Source organism: Callithrix jacchus, chromosome 10 (genome assembly GCF_049354715.1).
Source record: "Callithrix jacchus isolate 240 chromosome 10, calJac240_pri, whole genome shotgun sequence".
NCBI lineage: Eukaryota > Metazoa > Chordata > Mammalia > Primates > Cebidae > Callithrix > Callithrix jacchus.
This window is the reverse complement of record NC_133511.1, coordinates 37,624,531-37,644,937: the sequence shown is the minus strand read 5'-3', so window position 1 is coordinate 37,644,937 and position 20,407 is coordinate 37,624,531. Positions and strand designations below refer to the sequence as shown.

Here is a 20,407-nt window from a genome sequence, read left to right as displayed (position 1 = left end):
TTAGTTCATTTATAATCCTCTCTATATTGTCTATTCTTTTCAGGATTTCGTCAAACCTTTTTTCAAAGTTCTTAGTTTCTTTACATTGGGTTAAAACAAGTTCTTTTAATTCCCAGAAATTTCTTATCATCCACCTTCTGAAGCCTACTTCAGATAATGGAACACAGTCCTTTTCCATCAGGGCTTGTTCCATTGCTGATGAGGAACTCCAATCCCCTGTAGAGGGAGAGAGTTCTGATTTTGGGTATGCTCGGCCTTCTTAGGCTGGTTTTTTCCCTTTATTATAAATTTATCCATCTGTCGTCTTTACAACTACCGCCTTTCTAATTAGGTTTCTGAGTCAACGTCCAATTTATTGATTCCCAGTGCTGGGATTCAAGCAACCCACTGTGCCGGCCAAAATAGCAGCGATAAGACTGATGGTGCTCTTCTGCCTGGAAATCTCTGGTCTGGCTTCCTTCTTGAGTCCAAAACAAGCGGCTCTGCCTTCCCGGAGCTCCAAACACTGGTCAGTAAGGGAACCAGTCCCGTTTACTCTGCATGAACCGCTGCCACGCCAAGGTGCCGGCAAAACCGCTGCACCGGCCACAAGAGTCGTGCTGGCAACCTGTGGGGCTCCTCCACTAGAAATCTGCTGGTCCATGAGCGACGGAAATTTGTCTGAAAGTGTGGCGTCCTCTCGTTCTCTGAGCTTTCACTGGGAGCTACAATCCTGGGCTGTTAGTGATCAGCCATCTTGGATCTCTAATTTCGTATTTTTAATAAAGATGGGGTTCACCATGTTGGCCAGGCTGGTCTCAAACTCCTGACCTCAGGTGACCCATCTACCTTGCCCTTCCTAAGTGCTGGGATTACAGGCATGAGCCACTGCACCCAGCTGGCACCCTGTCTTCTTAATACCAAAGGAGTCAACATCATTAGCTGCTAGCCAAATGGCAAACAAAACTGCTTTACTATATTTGGCCAACTAAATGTTGCTAATGTAAGGAAGGGATGGGAAAATAAAGGTTGTTTAGTCTTAGCTATTGTATTCCTAAAGTAAATATCATCTTGCAAGTCATCATGGGGGAAATACTAGTGAAATCTAAATTATCCTCCAAAATTCCCTTTCTCTTTCATATTCAGTAATGCCTAACCCTCCCTCACCATCAATGAGTCAAACACTCTGCCTTTGGTTTGCTTTGGAGGTTGAATAGCTGCTTTGTTAGCGGCATATACAAAATGAGAGGGTAGAAGGATCAATAGACAGATTATGTAAGGAAGAAACTCATTATAGTATCTGTTTATAGCACTTTAATTTGCTCTTTGACTAAATATTTATGTTAAGCACTGTCTATGTACCAGGCACTATACCCAGTTACAGAAAAAAAAAAAAAAAATGAATGACATATCCCTTGCCATCCAGTAGTTCAGTTTCCTGGGGGAATGAGACATAAGTAATCAACTGTAATAGGGCTGAACTTGACCCTACAGGAGTGAAGTGGAAAAAGCACATAATTTGTTCTGTCCAGGATAGTTAGGATATTGGGGCTTAAAGGGTAAATTGGGGTTCGCCAGGCAGAGAGCGACACAAAAAATACTCCAGGAAGACAGAACAGTCTGTTCAAGGCAACTAGAAGTAGCTCAGCATGATTTCAGTTCAGGTTGCAGTTGGGGTGTGGCAGGATATGAGGCTAGAAAGGCAAACATAAGCCCAAACGGCATTCGTAACTGCCTTGTAATATCACACTCACCTTCTCAGTGCATTATAGAATATGTCTTATTCACCAACGTCTCCCTAACTCAGTGTGTGCCATGAATAAGTCTTCAAATAACAGTACATTAACAGCCCAACAATCTTTTCAAATGTAATTTTATGTCATGATAATCAGTTGCAAAACTAGGTCAACTTGTATTAAGCTATTTGGCCTTTTTAAAAACTGATGTAATGACTGCCCTCTAGTGGTTATAAAACAATAAACGTTTCTATCAGTCAATACCGGCAGCTTTCACTCTTTCAAATAAGAAAAATAAGGAATGCCCTTTGATATTTTTATATTCCATTGTATTTTATTTTAAAACCAATGTTGGTTACAAGGTGTAATATATCGTCACTCACTAATAGCTTGCCATCGAGTTTGACAATGAAGGGTCTCTGACAACACGGTTTATTTTATTATTATAAATACGTCACATAGACTATGGTTTATTATTTAATTTATTCTGAAAGTAGATATGATCTAACTTTTTTGAAATAGTAGGTTGCTTAAGTTGAATAATACAGATAATAATAATATAAATAACACAAATTCCCCATACACTGATTATACCTAACAAATATATTACCTTTTCTATTAATAACTTATATACATTTCACATGTATTATCTCAAAGAAGTCTCTGCTACAAACCCGTGTTTACTTTCATTCTTAAGAGTTACAGACTGAATTTCCTCAGGCATAACAAGACTTACGATAAAGTTATGAAATATAGCTTGTTGCTGTAATAGAAAAATAAGAAAACACTCTAAGATGATAAACAGAGAAACTGTTAAATTACATTTATATGATGACTATTACATAACCATTAAAATTATATTTTCAAAGAATATTTAATGAATTAAAGAAATAGCAATGATTCGTTGCTAAGTGGAAATAGAGGGACCTGGAGCTATACTTAGAGCATCTCAACCATGGGCAGAAATAAACACATTAAGAAAGAAAAGCCAAGAAAGTAATGCAACCGAATATCAAGAGTGCTGGTTTCACTGCAGCAGAATTCCAGGTGATTTTCATTTTTTCTTAATACATTTTTTATTTTTTTATTTTTAATAGAGATGGGGTTTCACCATGTCGGCCAAGCTGGTCTTGAACTTCTGACCTCGTGATCCACCGGCCTCGGCCTCCCAAAGTGCTGGGATTACAGGCATATGCCACTGCACCCGGCCCTTATTACATTTTTTCTATATATTTGATACCGTCTATATTGTGCATGTGTAACTTTAATTAGAGAAGTCCAAAAAAATTAAAAGCAAATGAAATGGTCTCCTTTGATAAAAGTGTACACATGAAAGAGAAGGAATGCCCCTCAAAGTCTGCCTTTCCAGATGCCCTGTGTAGCTGAATTACAGACCCTGTAATAGATATTCTATACTAGAGGGTGAGTTTGCTTGTCACAAAAGCATCTTCCAGGGTATTCCTTACCTACAGATATTCTTAAAAGGGGCCCCTGGACCTTCAGAATCAGAAGATGAGTAAGCACAATTTTGCTTTATCTCCTGTATGTAAATATCAATCAAAACAAACTCTCCAAGAACTTTCCCTTGGAAAAGTTACATCAGTCTGAGTTTTGTTCCATTGGATGGCCCTTTTTTTAAAAAAATTTTTTAAAGAGATGGGGTCTTGCCATGTTGCCCAGGCTAGTCTCAAACTCCTGGGTTCAAGCAATCTTCCTGCCATCCAGGTTGGGCGCAGTGTCACTTTTGACTGCAAAGTATGAAAGCACTAAGAGTACTGCACTACAGAATGGTAAATTTGATATGCAATTTTATATTAATTTATATTCAAAGATTGCTAAAGTTAACAATTTGCTTATACTTCCTAAAATGGATCATAACCTAAACAATGTTTATGAACATGTAAAACATTCATTAAAATCTCTTTTCCATTTTTAATATTTTATCCTCATATTTAGTTGTATATGCAGTAGTTGTCAAAATGCCTTTCTTCTAGAGATTTTCTACAAATGCCTTTTTTTAAAGATTAAGTAGAAAACTTTCCAGGAATTTCAAATAATTTTAAAGAAAGAAATGTATACATCATCCACTCCATCTGACTCTTCATATTAAAGATGAAATCCAAGTACTTTTTAAATGGCATTGGTTAAAGCTTCCAAGGTCCATGAAAATAAAACTAGTATTTTTTGGTTTCTTCAGCCCAGCAAAGAAGAACAAAAATTATATTTGCAGAAAGTGAGAGCTATGTAATATGTATTCACTCAATACAACTTTATTGAGTACCTCTTAAATCCTCTCTATGCTTCAGACGAGGGATTCCAACAGAGATCAAATACAATTCCACTAATCAAAATATTTAGCCTGTGAGATCTTAAAGACTGGTAAACAGGTAATTACAGCAAAATGTGACAAGGGCTGAACACAGATTAAAACAGATTGTCTAGAAGGGCCATCTAATCCAGACTTGGGCTGTGAAGACAGGCCTTCTGGAAAATGTGACTACCAAAGGGAGAGCTGAAGGATGGGTTAGACAAGCAAGGATGGCAGAGGAAGTATTTCAAGCATTAGAAACAGCATGTGTCAAACTCAGACTGCCTTGCCTTTACTTCATAAATCTCCAAACAGTGCATCCAGGCAAGAGAGCAATTAGAAGCACACTTTTATTACACCTCTGCTACTTCCTGAAACCCTACTTCAATGACAAGGATTAAAAAGGAGAGATATCAGGCGAGCATGGGGGCTTATGTCTGTTATCTCAGCACTTTGGGAGGCTGAGGCTGATGGATCATCTGAGGTTGGGAGTTCGAGACCAGACTGGCCGACATGGTGAAAAACCCTATCTCTACTGAAAATACAAAAAGAATTATCCAGGTGTGGTGGGGGCACCTGTAATCCCAACTACTCAGGAGGCTGAGGTAGAAGACTCGCTTGAACCCAGGAGGCAGAGGTTGCAGTGAGCCGAGATCATGCCACTGCTCCCCAGCCTGGGTGACAGATCAAGACTCCATCTCAAAAAAAAAAAAAGAGAGAGAGAGAGATACCCTAGACGTCTCAATTGTTGTAAATAATAATAAAATAAAAGGAGGAGTACAAGGATGAAGAGAACAGAAGGGAAGACAGCGCCAAAACTTTGAAAGTCAGAAAGCAGGTAATGAAGTAGTAATTTATTTAGATAATCAAAGAAATCTAAAACCTATGCTGGCAGTAGGGGAAGCCTAAAGCTAGCCAGTCTTTCCTGAAAAACCAGAAAGGCCCAGGTTTGAAAGACATCCAGTAGTTCTGGAAACAAGCGGTAAAGGTAAGACTGAAACAGGATTAGTTGGAAGTCTGTTAGACAAACAGTTAAACCCCAGATCCAAATGCCATACAATACAGCTAGACCACTCTCTTTCTTTTACCAAAGCAGGGACAATTAACTGTAAAACTAAGAATAAAAGAGACCAGCTGGGCCAACATGATGAAAACCCATCTCTGCTAAAAATATAAAAAGTTAGCCTGGCGAGGTGGTGCATGCCTATAGTCCCAGCTACTTGGGAGACTGGGGCAAGAGAATTACTTAAACCCGGCAGGCAGAGGTTGCAGTGAGTCAAGATTGCGCCATTGCACTCCAGCCTGGACAACAAAGCGAGACCCCATCTCAAAAAAAAAAAAAAAAAGGATAAAAGAGAATTTCCTTTGTTTCTTTTTTTTTTTTTTTTTAATGCAGACTCTGATGTAAAAAGAAAATTTCTTTAACCCGTTAAAAGGCATTTATAGCCCGGTCAGGACCCAGGGAGTCTTTCCCCAGCTGAAGGGAATGTTGGCGGCTGACAGCTCTCAGCTGAGTCACTCTCCAGGCATTTCCCGCAGGCCCAGAGCTCCTCACACGGGGCCACACCCAGTGCCTGAGGGCCACCCTTATCCAAGGTCTGGTAGATGTGGGGTATAAAGTCCTGGCCCCTTTGCCTCAAGGTAGGACCATTTTGAAAGGCATGACTACAACCCGGCAAGAAATGGCCAAAAAACAGTTGTAACTTTTTAAAAGATACAATTTACAAAAATAACAAAATTTAAAATACCAACAATGAATCTTTGAAGAGATATACAATCCTTTTCTGGAAAAAAAGATTAACATATTGAAAAATATTTTAAAAGACTTAAATAAATGCATGTATATACCACATCCTTGGATTTGAAACTCAATATCATGTCAGTTCTTCCCATTGATATTCAACATTAATGCAATGCCAACAAAAACACTAAAGGGCTGTTTGTGGAACTTGACAAGCGATTCTAAAAAATTATGTGAAAGAGGAAAGAATAAGAATAGCCTAGATACACCTGTGTCTGAAAGCTAATGTAGAGGTCCTTGCCCTATCAAATAACAAGACTTTTTGGGTTTTCCCTCTTTTTGTTTTTTTTTGAGACAGAATTTTGATCTGTCACCCAGGCTGGAGTACCGTGCAACCATCTTGGCTCACTGATTCAAGTGATTTTCCTGCCTCAGCCACCCAAGTAGCTGGTATTATGGGCGTGCACCACCACACCAGGCTAATTTTTGTATTTTTAGTAGAAACAGAGTTTTCCCATCTTGGCCAGGATGGTCTCAAACTCCTGGCCTCGAGCGATCCACCAACCTCAACCTCCCAAAGTGTTGGGATTACAGGCATGAGCCACTGCAGCCAGCAAAAGCTCTTATAATTAAGATAGTGTGGTACTGGCACAGGATACATATCAAAATCAATAAAATACATATTAAAAATCAGATACATATAAAAATCAATAAAAACTCACGCAAATAAAGAAAGCTGATTTACAGCAAAGCAAGCATTGCAAACCTGTCAAGCAACAATAGCTGTGGTAACATGAACATGCACCACTCAGATTTCCTTTCAAGAGGTAACCTGTGCCAAAGAGGTTGGCACAGCCCCTACCTGCTGTACCTTCTGCATCCACCATGGTGTTCACATCAATGCCTTTCTCCCCCCAGGCTGCTCCCAGTGACTGAAAATTGTGGAAGACTGTGGAAAATCATCAGTGTACTAGAAACAGACAGTTCTTACCCAGTAAGGTACTTTTCTGGTGGGCTGTCTTTACTTAGGGGGACCTCAATAGGACTGGGCAAGACTTCCTTTCTCAGAACTACTTCTTCCTTCCCATGCTCCTTTCACATGTGTCAGACCCACATCATAACATCATAATATTTATCCTTCACAGGTGTTTCTTCCCAATCCATCTCGTCCACCTCTAATTCCATCCTGATACCTGCTTCTCCGAGGAACTGAACTGACATAATTGGTACCAGGAATGGTCCAAGAAAGAAGGCTGTTAAGGTGGAGACTGGGGATGGGATCACTCAATGACTGGCAAAGAAAACTCCATGCTGAGTGGAAAGTGGGTCACAGATTGTCCCTGGCTCAAGGTAGTGGCTCAGCTGCCATTATTTCACAGGCGACAACCTGGGGAAACATCCCCTGAGAAAAACAGCTTGCCCATGCAAGAATCCAGGCATTTAAAAGATGCAGTGGGGACAATACCTGCAAAGACAGCAGCTACTTATTACTAAGTTGAATTGAAACCCTTCAAAGTGATGAGAAACTGAGAGCAGTTAACAACTAAAGGTTAAGTGTGAGAGCCAGGATGCACTTGTGGTGGTATTGCTTACAAAGAGATCTTTATCACCCTGCAGTAGAAGAGAGCTCACCTGGGGACTTAGAATGAGGAGTTGCAGAGGTATTTATGAGGCAAGGCAGATCTGTTACACAAAGTTCAGAGCCCTGAAATATCTGGGTGGGTACCCCCAAAAATTCTGGGTCACCAGATTCCCAAATCTGTGCCTATCTCTCCTGTCCTATCATTAGTCCCAGACTGCAGGAGCCAGCAAGATCTCAGTGATGCTGCTGCTGCCTCTCCCTGCAGATCCTTCAGACCTAGAGCTTCCCCAGCTGCATTGGGCTGGGATTTAACACTAGTTATCTGCTTGTCTGCAGACGGGGGGCGGGGGGGCGGGGGTAACTGGGAGGGGTTTCTGGCTGCCTTGTGGTAGAAAGGCATCAGTACAGTCTTCTCACGTGTGGTAAATACTAGCTCTTAACAAGGAGGAGGAGTGAGAGAGGGGCAGTGATATCACTAAGAACTTCAGTGGTGACTCTGCCCTGTAGGCCAAGACTCGAAGGTATGAGAGGAGATCAGGCCTCTTCTATTAAAGAGCTGGGCTCCTTAATTGTAGTGAGCATGATGAGCCCCCAGAGTAGGAGAGACCAGATAACTGCCAGAAGCCAGGGGCTACAGTTACCTTAACAACAGCAAGGTTAAAGCAGCAGCAGAGGGGATTTTCTGTCAGGCAGCTGTAAAAATAATGAATACAATTTGGAGTTTCTAGAGTCAAAACAAGTTGGTACCCTACATCTACAAACAGAACACGTAAAGAATGGAGAAGTAGGTAGTTAAGGACAGTGGTCCCAATAAAAATTACAATATCTTGGTCAGTTTCCAGACCTGAGCCTTTTTTAAAAAAAAAAAAAAAGACTGAGTCTTGCTCTGTCACCCTGGCTGGAGTGCAGTGGCGATCTCGGTTCACTGCAACCTCCGCCTTCCAGATTCAAGCGATTCTCCTGCCTCAGCCTCCCAAGTAGCTGGGATTATAGGCACATGCCACCACACCTGGCTAACTTTTTATATTTTTGGTAGAGACAAGGTTTTACCATGTTGGCCAGGCTAGTGTCAAACTCCTGACCTCAAGTGATCCATCTGCCTCAGCCTCCTCCCAAAGTGCTGGGATTACAGGCATGAGCCATGGCACACAGCCTGAGCCTATTTTTCATCTGAAACCCGTTAAATGATAAGATGGCCCAGAATCCAGGAAGAAGGACCCTGCAGTTCCCCCAAGAAATATATACTGCAAAGATTCCCTCAGTCGTTGTCCAAAAGGACCTGTGGTCATTTCAGTGGGAATACACTGAGGAAAGAGGAATAACCAAAGATTTGAGGACTATCGAAGCAGGATCTCGGGCCATAATGTTCTTAAGCTACTAGATGATATGATCTACTAAAACAAGGGAGTCAACCAAGAAAACAAAGATAAGAAATCTAAGAGGCAAGAGAGCTGCAGTGGTCGTAAGAATGCACTTTGCAGCCCTCTAGCTACCGGGCATAGCTGATCAAAGACCTTAGCTGAGGTGCTTGCTCTGAAACCCATCCCAGCCCAGAGGATAGGTTCTCAGGACGCAGAGCAACAAGGAAAAGGCAAAACACAAATAGAAATCCCCAGGGTGACGGTAAAGGAAAAATTCAGCTGTGCAGCAAGCCTAGGAAGCAACCAGTCAAGACAAGTACAGAAGGAATGGCCACAGGAAGATAAAATTGACAGGAAATCTACTACATTTGAGTTATTAAGATGTTGTTTGCAATCTGGAAGAGAAAGAATTAGTGATAAATTACATAGAAATCTAAACAGAAAAATCATAATTTGTATGACAACCAAAACAAAAATTTGAACAAAGAATAATAAATATTCATAGTATACTAGATAACAACATCAAAAATTGTATTTAGTCATAGTAATGCAAATGTTAAGTATTGCTCTAACAAAAATTAATTAGTATTTTAGCAGTCACGGAGAATGGAAAGTGTGAGGGAGACAGGTGGAGAATATAGTAAGAGATTAATAGGTTGTATATGAAACAAATACCAAGAATGACAGGATAAGCATGTTACTTAGAAATATGGAAGTAAATATTATAAGAAAAAGCTAAAAGAATTAATATTATCATCTAGGGAGAAGAAATGGAGAGGGATACTGCTAATTATTTCATAATAATAAGATTTGTATTTTATGATTAAGCTATCTGTAACTTGGAAGCTTTAGATTCAAAATAATCATTGAGCAATACATTTTTTGTTGTTTTTGTTTTGTTTTTTGAAATAGAGATGGGGTCTTGCTGTGTTGCTTAAGCTGGTTTTGAACTTCTGTTCTCAAGCAATCCTCCCATCTCAGCCTCCCAAAGTGCTAGATTACAGGAATGAGCTACCACAATTGGCCAAAAAAGCAATTAAAAATTTTTTTAAAGCAATGAAATTGCAACAATTTTATAATAATATGTGAATATATAAAGCATTTTAAGAAATTAATAAGTCAAATAACACAATTAAACAAATGATTCATAAAATAACTAAAAATGTGAGTAACAATGTATTGTTGAAATTTTATCTGATTTTTTAAAATGAAAGTTTAAAAAATGAGACCATTTCTACATACACACTCAAGAGAATTGAAAACACAGATCTACACATAAACTTGAAATAAATATTCATGGTAGCATTATTTATAATAACTAAAAAGAAATAAGTCAAATGTGCATCAACTGATGAATGGATAAATAAAATGTGGTATCTCCACACAGTGGCATATTATTCAGCAACAAAGAATAAAGTATTGATACATGCTACAATACAGATGCATCTTGAAAACATTAACATTATGCTAAATGAAAAATACCAGTCACCTATTGTATGATTCCATTTTCATAAAATGTTCAAAATAGGCAAATCTATGGAAGCAGAAAATAGATTAGTGGTTGTCAGAGGCTAGGAAAAGGAAATAGGGAATAACTGCTAATGGGTATGGAGTCTATCTGAGGTTGTGAAAGTATTCTAAAATTAGTGTTAATGGTTGCCCAACTCTACAAATGCGTTAAAAGCACTGAGTTTTATATACTTGATCTCACTATAGCTGTTGTAAAACACATACAAAAATAAATAAATAAATAAAAATACAGAAACAATCCCAGCACTTTGGGAGGCCAAGGCAGGTGGATCGCAAAGTCAGGAGATCAAGACCATCCTGGCCAACATGGTGAAACCCCGACTCTACTAAAAATACAAAAATTGTGCTGGGCGTGGTAGTGCAAGCCTATAGTCCCAGCTACTCAGAAGGCTGAGGCAGAAGAATTGCTTGAACCCGGGAGGTGGAGGTTGCAGTGAGCTGAGATTATGCCACTGCACTCCAGCCTGGTGATAGAGTGAGATTCTATCTCAAAAAAAAAAAAAGTACAAAAAATTACAAAAACAAAGAAATGAGAAAGGCAGAAGAAAATAGTAAGATTAAGAAAGAAAGAAACAAAAGAAAAATTAAAAAAACACAATTCAAGCAAATGGATGTCATGGTTAAATGAGTGAAAAAAGTATAGAGATTTTTGTTCATGGGAGGATCACACACTGAAATTCACATCTCAGATCTGAACACAGTAAGTATAAGGATCATATTCCTTTTGTTCTGAAATTTCTGTATACAAAATATTCTATTTGGCAGAATAATTGCTACCAGAAAAAGTGCAAACAGCTCAAGATAGTGGCTAAACATACACACTTTTTAAGAGCTTACAGAATCTATTTCATCAACATAGAGAAGTAGGACTGTTTTCTACTTGGCTTGAAAAAGAACAAAGACTAAATGGGTGTTTTTTTGTTTTTTTTTTTTTTAAGAAACAAAGCTATTAAAGCCACTGGCTTAGCAAGTGGATACCATATTTCTAGGAGAATCTAGCTGGTCTACCCTAATGCAAAATATTTCATTGTTATTTATTTAGATTGCTTTCTAAATGTATGTACTATCTGAAGTGAGTAAGGTTTTCAAAGAGCTTTTTGCCAGATGAATTGGGAAGGCAAAAATAGCATCAAAGACCCAAAGATGCCTTAAGAGCATTACAAGAAAAAACTTGGAAGGTGTGCACAGCTAAGAAGCCAAGAGGAACTTTAATCCAAATAAATCATGAGCCAAAAGTATCATTTTTAAGTGGGAGAGAATGAAATCAGCCTCTTCCATAAAGCTAACTTGATGCTTTCCAGTTTATTTCCATGCCAAACCAGCTAGAAATTACGTGAGATTTCATTGACCACATTAGTTTTTAAATTATTTTTTAGTCAGTTTTATAAGTCAGAAATACACAAAAGGTAGTATTTATCCTACATAGTGCTTTAATTGACATATATTTGTTCTCAAAACATAGTTTATGTAACTTTTAAATCATTCATAAACCTTCATCTTTCAGTATGGATATCTAAAGAAACATCAGATAAAACACTAAGTATTCATGTGTTTAATTTTGAGACATGGTCTCACTCTGTCACTCAGGCTGGAGTGTAGCAATGTGAACTCAGTTCACTGCAGCCTCGACCTCCCTGGCTCAGGTAATCCTCCCACCTCAGCCTCCTGAGTAGCTGGGACTACAGGTGCCCACCACCACACCTGGCTAATTTTTATATTTTTGGCAAGATGGGATTTTGCCATGTTGCCCAGGCCAGTCTTGAACTCCCGGCTCAAGTGATCCACTTTGCCTCCCAAAGTACTGGAATTGCAGGCATGAGCCACAGCACCCAGCCAGAATACATTTAGTTTTAGGGTAAAATTCAACTTCCTAGTAATGAATTTTGTTGATATGCCCTTTTTTTTCTATTAGAACAATCCAATAAAAATAACAAGTGAAGGTTGAATTAATGTATGTAATCCAACAACAAATTATCCCCTAAAGGGAAAGCTGAGAAAGCTTCAGTTAGATCTTCAGTCAGTTTGTATTGAGGATCCACTTTATGTCAAGTCCTCATAAATTAAGGTACTGCAGATAATTTTTGAGAAGTAAGCAGTAGTGTGCAATCATGAGCAGCTTTTGAACAAGTTACAGAAATAATAACCATGAATAACTAAGCACTTACCACATGCCAGGCACTCTGCGAGGCACAGTACATGATAATCCCATTTCATGCTCTCAAAGACTTCCAATGTAGATAGAATATTTTCCTCTTTTAAAAGCTAAGAACAGGCTGGGTGCAGTGGCTCATGCCTGTAATCCCAACATTTTGAAAGGCTGAGGTGGGTGGATCACTTGAGGTCGGGAGTTCAAGACCAGCCTGGCCAGCATGGTAAAACCTGTCTCTACTAAAAATATAAAAATTAGCTGGGGGGTGATGGCGGGCCCCTATAGTCCCAGCTACTTGGAAGGCTGAGGCAGAAGAATCACTTGAACCTGAGAGGTAGGCTGATATCACACCACTGCACTCCATTCTGGGCAACAGAGTGAGGCTCTTTCTCAAAAAAAACAAACAATAAAAAAGAAGAGTGAAACATAGAGAGGTCAAGAAACTTGCCCAAAGACACACAGAAAGCATGGAAGGCTGAAGTTCAAAACTGGGAAATCTGACCCAGAACACACACTCTTTCTTAATTCCTTAATGCTGCTTCTTGAAACTCAGAATGAAATTTCTTTTGGAGTCATATTTCAGCTGTAACTAATCTCACAAGATAGTCCATAAAAGCCTGAAAACATGTCTAGGCAGTAGACTATAGGTACACAATCAAACTGTAATGACTAATGACCCAGTTCAGATAGAAAAAGAACTGGTAGCATATGGGGTGTTTTGTCTCTTTTTAGCAGCAGCCATTTACCTTGAAAAAATGCTTTCCAAACTTTATAAAGTTTGGAATAATAATCCTCTAGGCAAATGAAATCTTACGTAAAATACATAAGAGTAGAGCTGCTGTGATTTGTTCTGATTGAAAGCGGAGAGGAAAAGCCATACCCTCTTTTCTCCATTCTGCAAAGTAGACCCTGAGACACTTCCAAAAAATGCTACATTTCAAGGAAGATAGGCTGAAATCCATTGAAGTAGACAGAAGGATTGCTATAGGCCAATTGGATCTTATTTTCCCAAAATCACAGAACAAAGTATTTTATAATGTTCTTACAGACAAAATAGAAGAATACAGGTTGCAATACAGTACTGTTATGTGTAACAATAGATTTGTCCATCTAATGGAAAGTTTTTAGTATCATGCCAGAGGACTTTGTATCTGCATTTTTTATCAATAAATTGGATGAAGTCCTAGAAACTATGCCTAGGAAACAAAAAGAAAAATGGTGTAAAATCATCACCAAACATAGTCAAAGAGTGAACTGCAAGCACTTCAGAAGTATGCACTTTTCTTAATGCTGAATATTTTCCACAGAAATCCTTGTTGGTGAAACCTAGAGTACAAAATTAGACGCTCAAAGGAGTAAGGCATTCGAGACCTCATCTTATCCTTAATAGACCCAAACGTTAAGTCACCTTCATCCTTGCACAGTTAACTTTCCAGGTATGAATCCTGCATCCACTCACCCAACCCCATAAGACAGCAGTAATGGATTGCTCACAAGATCACAAAGAATGATAATACCAAAAATCAGAAAATGAAGCCAAGAAGCCACAATGGGCCAGGCACGGTGGCTCACACCTATAATCCCAGCACTTTGGGAGGCAAGCTGGGTGGATCACTGGAAGCCAGGAGTTCAAGACCAGCTTGGGCAACATGGCAAAACCCTGTCTCTACTAAAAATACAAAAATTAGCCAGGTACTGTGGTGTGTAGCTGTAGACTCAGCTGGAACCCAGAAGGCAGAGGTTGCAGTGAGCAGAGATGGTGCCACTGGACTCCAGCCTGGGCAACAGAACAAGGCTGTGTCAAAAAGAGAAAGGTGAGGAGAGGGGAGGGGAGGGGAGGGAAAAGAAAAGAGAAAGAAGAAAAGGCAAAAGTGAACTCCAAGCTAAATGGTCTAGAAACAGATACTAAAACCAGTGTGAAGAGCCAAGGTGTAAAAACCAGGGAGACAGGTGATAACTGATTCATGGGTCACAATAGTGTCGGCCAGATCTTTTGTTTTGCTATTAACTTTGCCAAATCAACCAACTTTAAACAATCACCTCCGGAGCTGAAATAGACACAATTTTTTCCAAGGTAGAGTAAACTGAGTATTTTCCTGGTTAACCCAATGGGAAATTGTAAAAAGTTCCAGGCTATTCTTGAAGTGAAAAGATTCTCTTTCGACCCCTAAGCACTCTTCCCAGTATGTTGATTACCAACTGACATTGATGTCTAAAGCAATCTAATGCTTTTCTAATCTATTTAGTTTTCTGTCTCAGATTAACAGAGCCAGATATGAGTGTTGTGTCCAAGACATGGCTTTAGCCAGCTAGTTTGTGAAAACAGGAAGTGGTGGAAGATGGGAAGATAACCATGGAAGAAAGTACTATAGTGGAAACATGCTGTGGTTTGAATGTGTCCCCTAACGTTCATGTATTGAAACTTAACCCCCAATGCAACAGTACTGAGGGGTGGGATCTTTAAGAGGTGATTAGGTCATGGACCTGGAGAGAGGGCTTACACCTGTAATCCCAGCACTTTGGGAGGCCAAGCCAGATAGATCACCTGAGGTCAGGAGTTTGATACCAGCCTGGCCAACATGATAAAACACTTTCTCTACTAAAAATACAAAAAAAGAAAAACTTAGGTGGGTGTGGTGGCAGGTACCAGTACTCCCAGCTACTTGGGAGGCTGAGACAGGGGAATCGCTTGAACCCAAGAAGTAGAGGTTGCAGTGAGCTGAGATACCACTACTGCACTCCAGCCTGGGTGACAGAGCAAGATTCTGTTTCAAAAAAAAAAAGAGGTGATTAGGTCATGATGGCTTTGCCCTCATGAGTGGATTAATGTTGTTAACTCAGGAGTAGGATCCCATTAAAAGGATGTGTTTGGTGCCTTTCCCTTTCTCTCTCATGCTTGCTTTTTTGATTTTCCTCCCTTTCACTACGAGATGATGCAGCAAGAAGGTCCTTACTAGATTCCAGTGCTTTGGTATTAGACCTCCCAGCCACCAGAACTGTGAGAAATAAATTTCTTTTCTTTATAAATTATCCAGATGGTGATATTCTGTTATAGCAAGACAAAATGGACTAAGATCATCATAGAGTTAGTGAATTCCACAAAAATTGAAAACCTAATCAATATCCAGTTGTTGTCTTTGTTGTTGTTGTTGTTGTTGTTTGAGATGGGAGTTTTGCTCTTATTACCCAGGTTGGAGTGCAATGGTGCAATCTCGGCTCACCGCAACCTCCGCCTCCTGGGTTCAGGCAATTCTCCTGCCTCAGCCTCCTGAGTAGCTGGGATTACAGGCATGCGCCACTATGCCCAGCAAATTTTTTGTATTTTTAGTAGAGACGGGGTTTCACCACGTTGACCTGGATGGTCTCGATCTCTTGACCTCGGGATCTACCCGCCTCGGCTTCCCAATGTTGTTGTTGTTTTATGGGAAGACAATGCTTGTATGTTGGAAAGAAAGACAAATAATGTCTCCCTCATTGCCCAGTAATAGTAATTCTATTTTGACCTTAAACTGTAAATGAAATGGAGAGGTCGGGCGAGGTGGCTTATGCCTATAATCCTAACATTTTGGAAGGCCAAGGCAGGAGGATTGCTTGAGCCCAGGAGGTTAAGACCAGCATGGGCAACATAGTAAGGCCTCATCTCTATTCCTTATTAAATAAATACATACATAAGTACCTAAATAAAACGGAGAACTAATGACTAAGATAGAAGAGACTAGAAAGTGATGAAGAAACAGAAATGAGAGATGGCCTCTTTTGGCCATGTTAAGTGGGTGCTGGTTAGACAGCCATGCAAAATGTTAAGTAGACATTTGAAAATACAATTTTGGAGATTCAGAAAGGGTTCAAAGCCAGGGATTTTATGTTATGTTTTGGAGACAAGGTCTCACACAATCCCATAGGCTGGAGTGCAGCAGCGTAATCCTAGCTCACTCCAGCCTCAAACTCCTGGGCTCAAATGATCTTCCCATCTCACCCTCCTTGATAGCTGGGACTAAAAGCACATGCCACCACAACTGGCTAATTTTCTTTTTAATTTTTACTTTTAGTAGAGATGAGGTTTCACTATGTTGCCAAGACTGGTCTCAAGTTCCTGAGCTCAAACATTCCTCCCACCTGAGCCTCTCAAAATGCTGGGATTAGAAGTGTGAACCACTGCACCTGGCCTAAAGCCAGAGATTTTTAAATTGGCATGTAGATGATATTTGCATTCTTCTAGTAATTGTATGGCTTACTTCATGTATGTCTGTAATCCACTGGAAATTGTAATACAATGTATGCTAGAGACACAGTCCTGATCACATTATTCCATTAATTCAATACTGTCAGTACTCTCCCTACCCTCCTACCCGCCACTTCCAGAATACTGTCCAGATTTCCTGTTCTGGCATTCAAAGCACTCAATTGTCTGGTCTGATTTTCTTTCCTGATCTATTTAACTGACATTATGCTTTTCCTACTGGTTTTCAAATTGTGCTCCAGTGAGTCCTAGGGGCTGTGTAAAGCCCTCTCAGAGCCATCTTGACATGAGGTAACAGAACAAACAGTGTTTCATCCCACTTCAAACACTAGAACTCTCCCTTCACCTGATTGACAGATTGATGCCTCCAAACGAGAATTTTACTGAAGAGGCTGGGCATGGTGTCTCACACCTGTAATCCCAGCACTTTGGGAAGCCAAGCCGCGTTAGTCACCTGAGGTCAGAAGTTCGAGACCAGCCTGGTCCAACGTGGTGAAACCCCCATCTCTACTAAAAATACAAAAATTAGCCAGGCATGGTGGCGGGTGCCTGTAATCCCAGCTACTCAGGAAGCTGAGGCAGGAGAATCTCTTGAACCTTGGAGGCAGAGGTTGCAGTAAGCCAAGACTGTGCCACTGCACTCCAGCCTGGGCAACAGAGCCAGAATCCATCTCAAAAAAAAAAAAAAATTGTTTTACTGAAAAGATTTAGTTGCTTTACTTATTTAATTATTTTTTCTTTTGTGATTGAGTCTGGCTCTGTTGCCCAGGCTGGAGTGCAGTGGCACAGTCTTGGCTCACTGCAACCTCTGCCTCCAAGGTTCAAGAGATTCTCCTGGCTCAACCTCCCAAGTAGCTGGGATTACAGGCATGCACCACCACACTCAGTTAATTTTTTTTTTTTTTTTTTGTATTTTTAGTAGAGATGGGGTTTCACCATGTTGGCCAGGCTGGTCTCGAACTCCTGACCTCAGGTGATCTGCCCACCTCAGCCTCCCAAAGCGCTGGGATTACAGGTGCAAGCCACCACATCTGGCTAGATTCAGTTGCAAAAAAAAAAAAAAAAAAGAACTCTCTCCTCTAGACTAAATGATACTCTTGAGCAAGTTTTACAGTGCCTATTTTTCATCTATTGAGTTCCATGGAAAACAGACTTTGAGACAGAGATCTGTGCACAAGAGGTTTATAGAGGAATGCTCTCCTGTAAAGAAATGAAGGAAGTAGAGTTATATAGAGGGAGATGTTGGAACTATGAAGAAGTTACAACAGAGATTCTAGTCAATCTTAGATGTCCAGGTGAGGTGAGGGTCAGCACTGTTCAGCCAGTGTATTCTGATTGCCCTGGGTAGGCAGTAGCATAAACTTAGGTGAAGGAGCTCACTTTGTGCACAGTTCCTGGAAACGGACTTAACCTTAAGCCATCCACAGTCCAAGATTCCATCATTTAAGCGAATGAGTGCCTTAGCTCTGAAGAGGGTTCCTGGTGGCACATCATAACATCTCCCCACTTCTTTGCATTTGCTCAGGCTATTGATTTTTCTCAAGGACATTTCCTACCACCTCTGATTCCTATCCACCCATTAAACCTAGCTCAAATGCTGTATCCTCCATTAAACACTTCTTGACTCTTGTAATTGTAAATAGCATTTTTCTCTTCTAAATTTCGAGCACTTTATATTCCTCTCATGGCATTACGACACTTACCTTGTTCCACCTTCCATAAGAGCTATTTTTTACTTCAATAAATTGAGAACTTTCAGTTACTCAGGGAATAACTAAGAACCAAGAATATGAAGTGATCAAAACAGATATGATCCTCTTTATGCTTTAAATAAATAAAAGTTTAAAAGTTCACAGTAATAAAAGAGTACATAGGATGGAAAATTAATTCAAATGAAGGTGTCAGGAAATGATCCTCTAGAGAAGTGATATGAAACCCAGTAGTAAAAAGCAGCTCAGTGAAGGGTCGAGGTAGGGATAAGGAGTGGAGTGTGTTCAAATAAGAGAGAGCAAGGCCAGGCACTGTGGCTCACGCCTGTAATCCCAGCACTTTGGGAGGCTGAGGTGGGCAGATCACTTGAGGTCAGGAGTTTGAGACCAGCCTAGCCAACAGGGTGAAGCCCCATCTCCACTAAAATTACAAAAATTAGCTGGGCATTGTGGTGCATGCCTGTAACCCCAACTACTCGGGAGGTTGAGGAGGGAAATTGCTTGAACCAGGAGGCAGAGGTTGCAGTGAGCTGGGATCATGCTACTGCACTCCAGCCTGGGCCACAGAGCAAGACTCCATCTCAAAAAAAAAAAAAAAAAAAGTAAGAAAGAGCAGCAAATGCTAAAGCTATCATATGTTGATCTCTTCTTATATGCCAGACATCATCTTAGGTGCAAGAGTTTCATTACTAAACAAAAGCAGAGGAAACATTCTTCCTCCTTGGAGCTTCCATCCTAGGACATAAAAGAACTTAATGTAACTAGAATTTACAGAATAAAAGGGAGAGTGGTGCAAGGTGGGACTAAACGGGTAGGTGGAGGCCAGACCACAAATGGCCTGATCAGGATTAAAGGATTTTAACGCCATAGACACGATTAGATTGTGTTTTTAACAACCTTTCTGGCTCTAGTTTACCTGTCCTGTTTCCCCTTCTGTATTTCTAGCTATTAGAAGTCTGCTCTGTACTTAATTTTCCTTTCAGAACATAAGGTCCCTTTGCAAATAATGACACCCAATACATAATAACAATGATTAACATTTGAGTGTTTTCTATGCACCAGAGACTGGGCTAAGCATGTTTCATGTATCAACCCATTAATCCTTACAACCCACCATGTCAGTTGGCTGGCCAAATGGAAGGAGGTATGTTTATTTGGAGCATAGGAAGCTGAACATACCTGAGAGTCTACAGATAGAGAGTATGTGTACGGTAGGGGGGGGGAGTAAGCAGTGGGTGAGAAAAAAATATCAAAATGCCACATACTCAGCTCCATATGCCTTTGCATCTTATTCAAACCATGTTTTTAAAAACATTCACAAGAACTGCAAAGCTAAGAAATATGTGGACAGGAAAACTGTGTGATCCTATTGCCGAAAAAAGACTGGTATACACATTTGCACGTCTCTAAAACTCTTATCCTAGCATCTGTGCTGACAGTTATTAAACTGTATGCCTAAAGAACATAATGAACCAATTTAGCAAAATTGCTGTGCTTTCTGAGGAACTGTTCATTAAAAATCAGAACAATCTCTTAAGGCATCAACAACAGCCCATCTCTCTCTCTCTCTCTGAAAAAATTAAAAACAAAAAAACCTTGGGAATGTGTTATCGGGGATCTCCAAAGAGATCTATCTGATTGAGGGACACTCCCCACACCCAGCCCACTAAAATTGCAACATACATGAAAGAAGACTCACCTGCAGCCTGAAAGTGGCTGTACCTTCCTGAATGAGAAGCTAGATAAACATTACACTTAAAAGAGGCACTAAGGAACAGTCACTGCCTGAGCCTTACAAGTATGTTCATAGTTCCAAATGAGACACAACGTAATGACCTGTGGCATCTTAGATGAGGAAAGGCAGATAAAAAAGATATGAGGACACGAAGTGCTTGGTCGTTCTTGTTAATATGGAACTTTGATCAGAATTCCATTTTAATATATGAGTGGGAAACGGCTTAATGATCCTTTTCTCCAAGCACTCCCAGCTCTTGGACTAAGTAAGTGTAGATTTATCTATAGGTTTACCCATGATTTGAAAAAAACATATAAATAAAAATCAAGAGCTATCC

At 40.0% G+C, this 20,407-nt stretch overlaps 1 protein-coding gene across 4 annotated transcripts in view; it reads left to right on the top strand.

Moving 5' to 3' along the window:
- CEP126 (centrosomal protein 126) overlaps positions 1 to 16,785 on the top strand; it is a 134,823-nt gene extending 118,038 nt beyond the window's left edge. For 3 of the 4 annotated variants that reach the window (XM_054241782.2, XM_078339898.1, XM_054241776.2), the window contains 2 exons: positions 6,683 to 6,763; positions 6,910 to 16,785. In XM_054241782.2, the coding sequence (XP_054097757.2) occupies positions 6,683 to 6,696 (14 nt within the window). In that variant the 3' untranslated portion in view covers positions 6,697 to 6,763; positions 6,910 to 16,785. Of the gene's footprint in view, positions 1 to 2,584; positions 2,763 to 6,682; positions 6,764 to 6,909 lie in introns of all 4 variants that reach the window. The other variant, XM_054241777.2, reaches the window with a different exon arrangement.
- Positions 16,786 to 20,407: the final 3,622 nt, after the last annotated feature.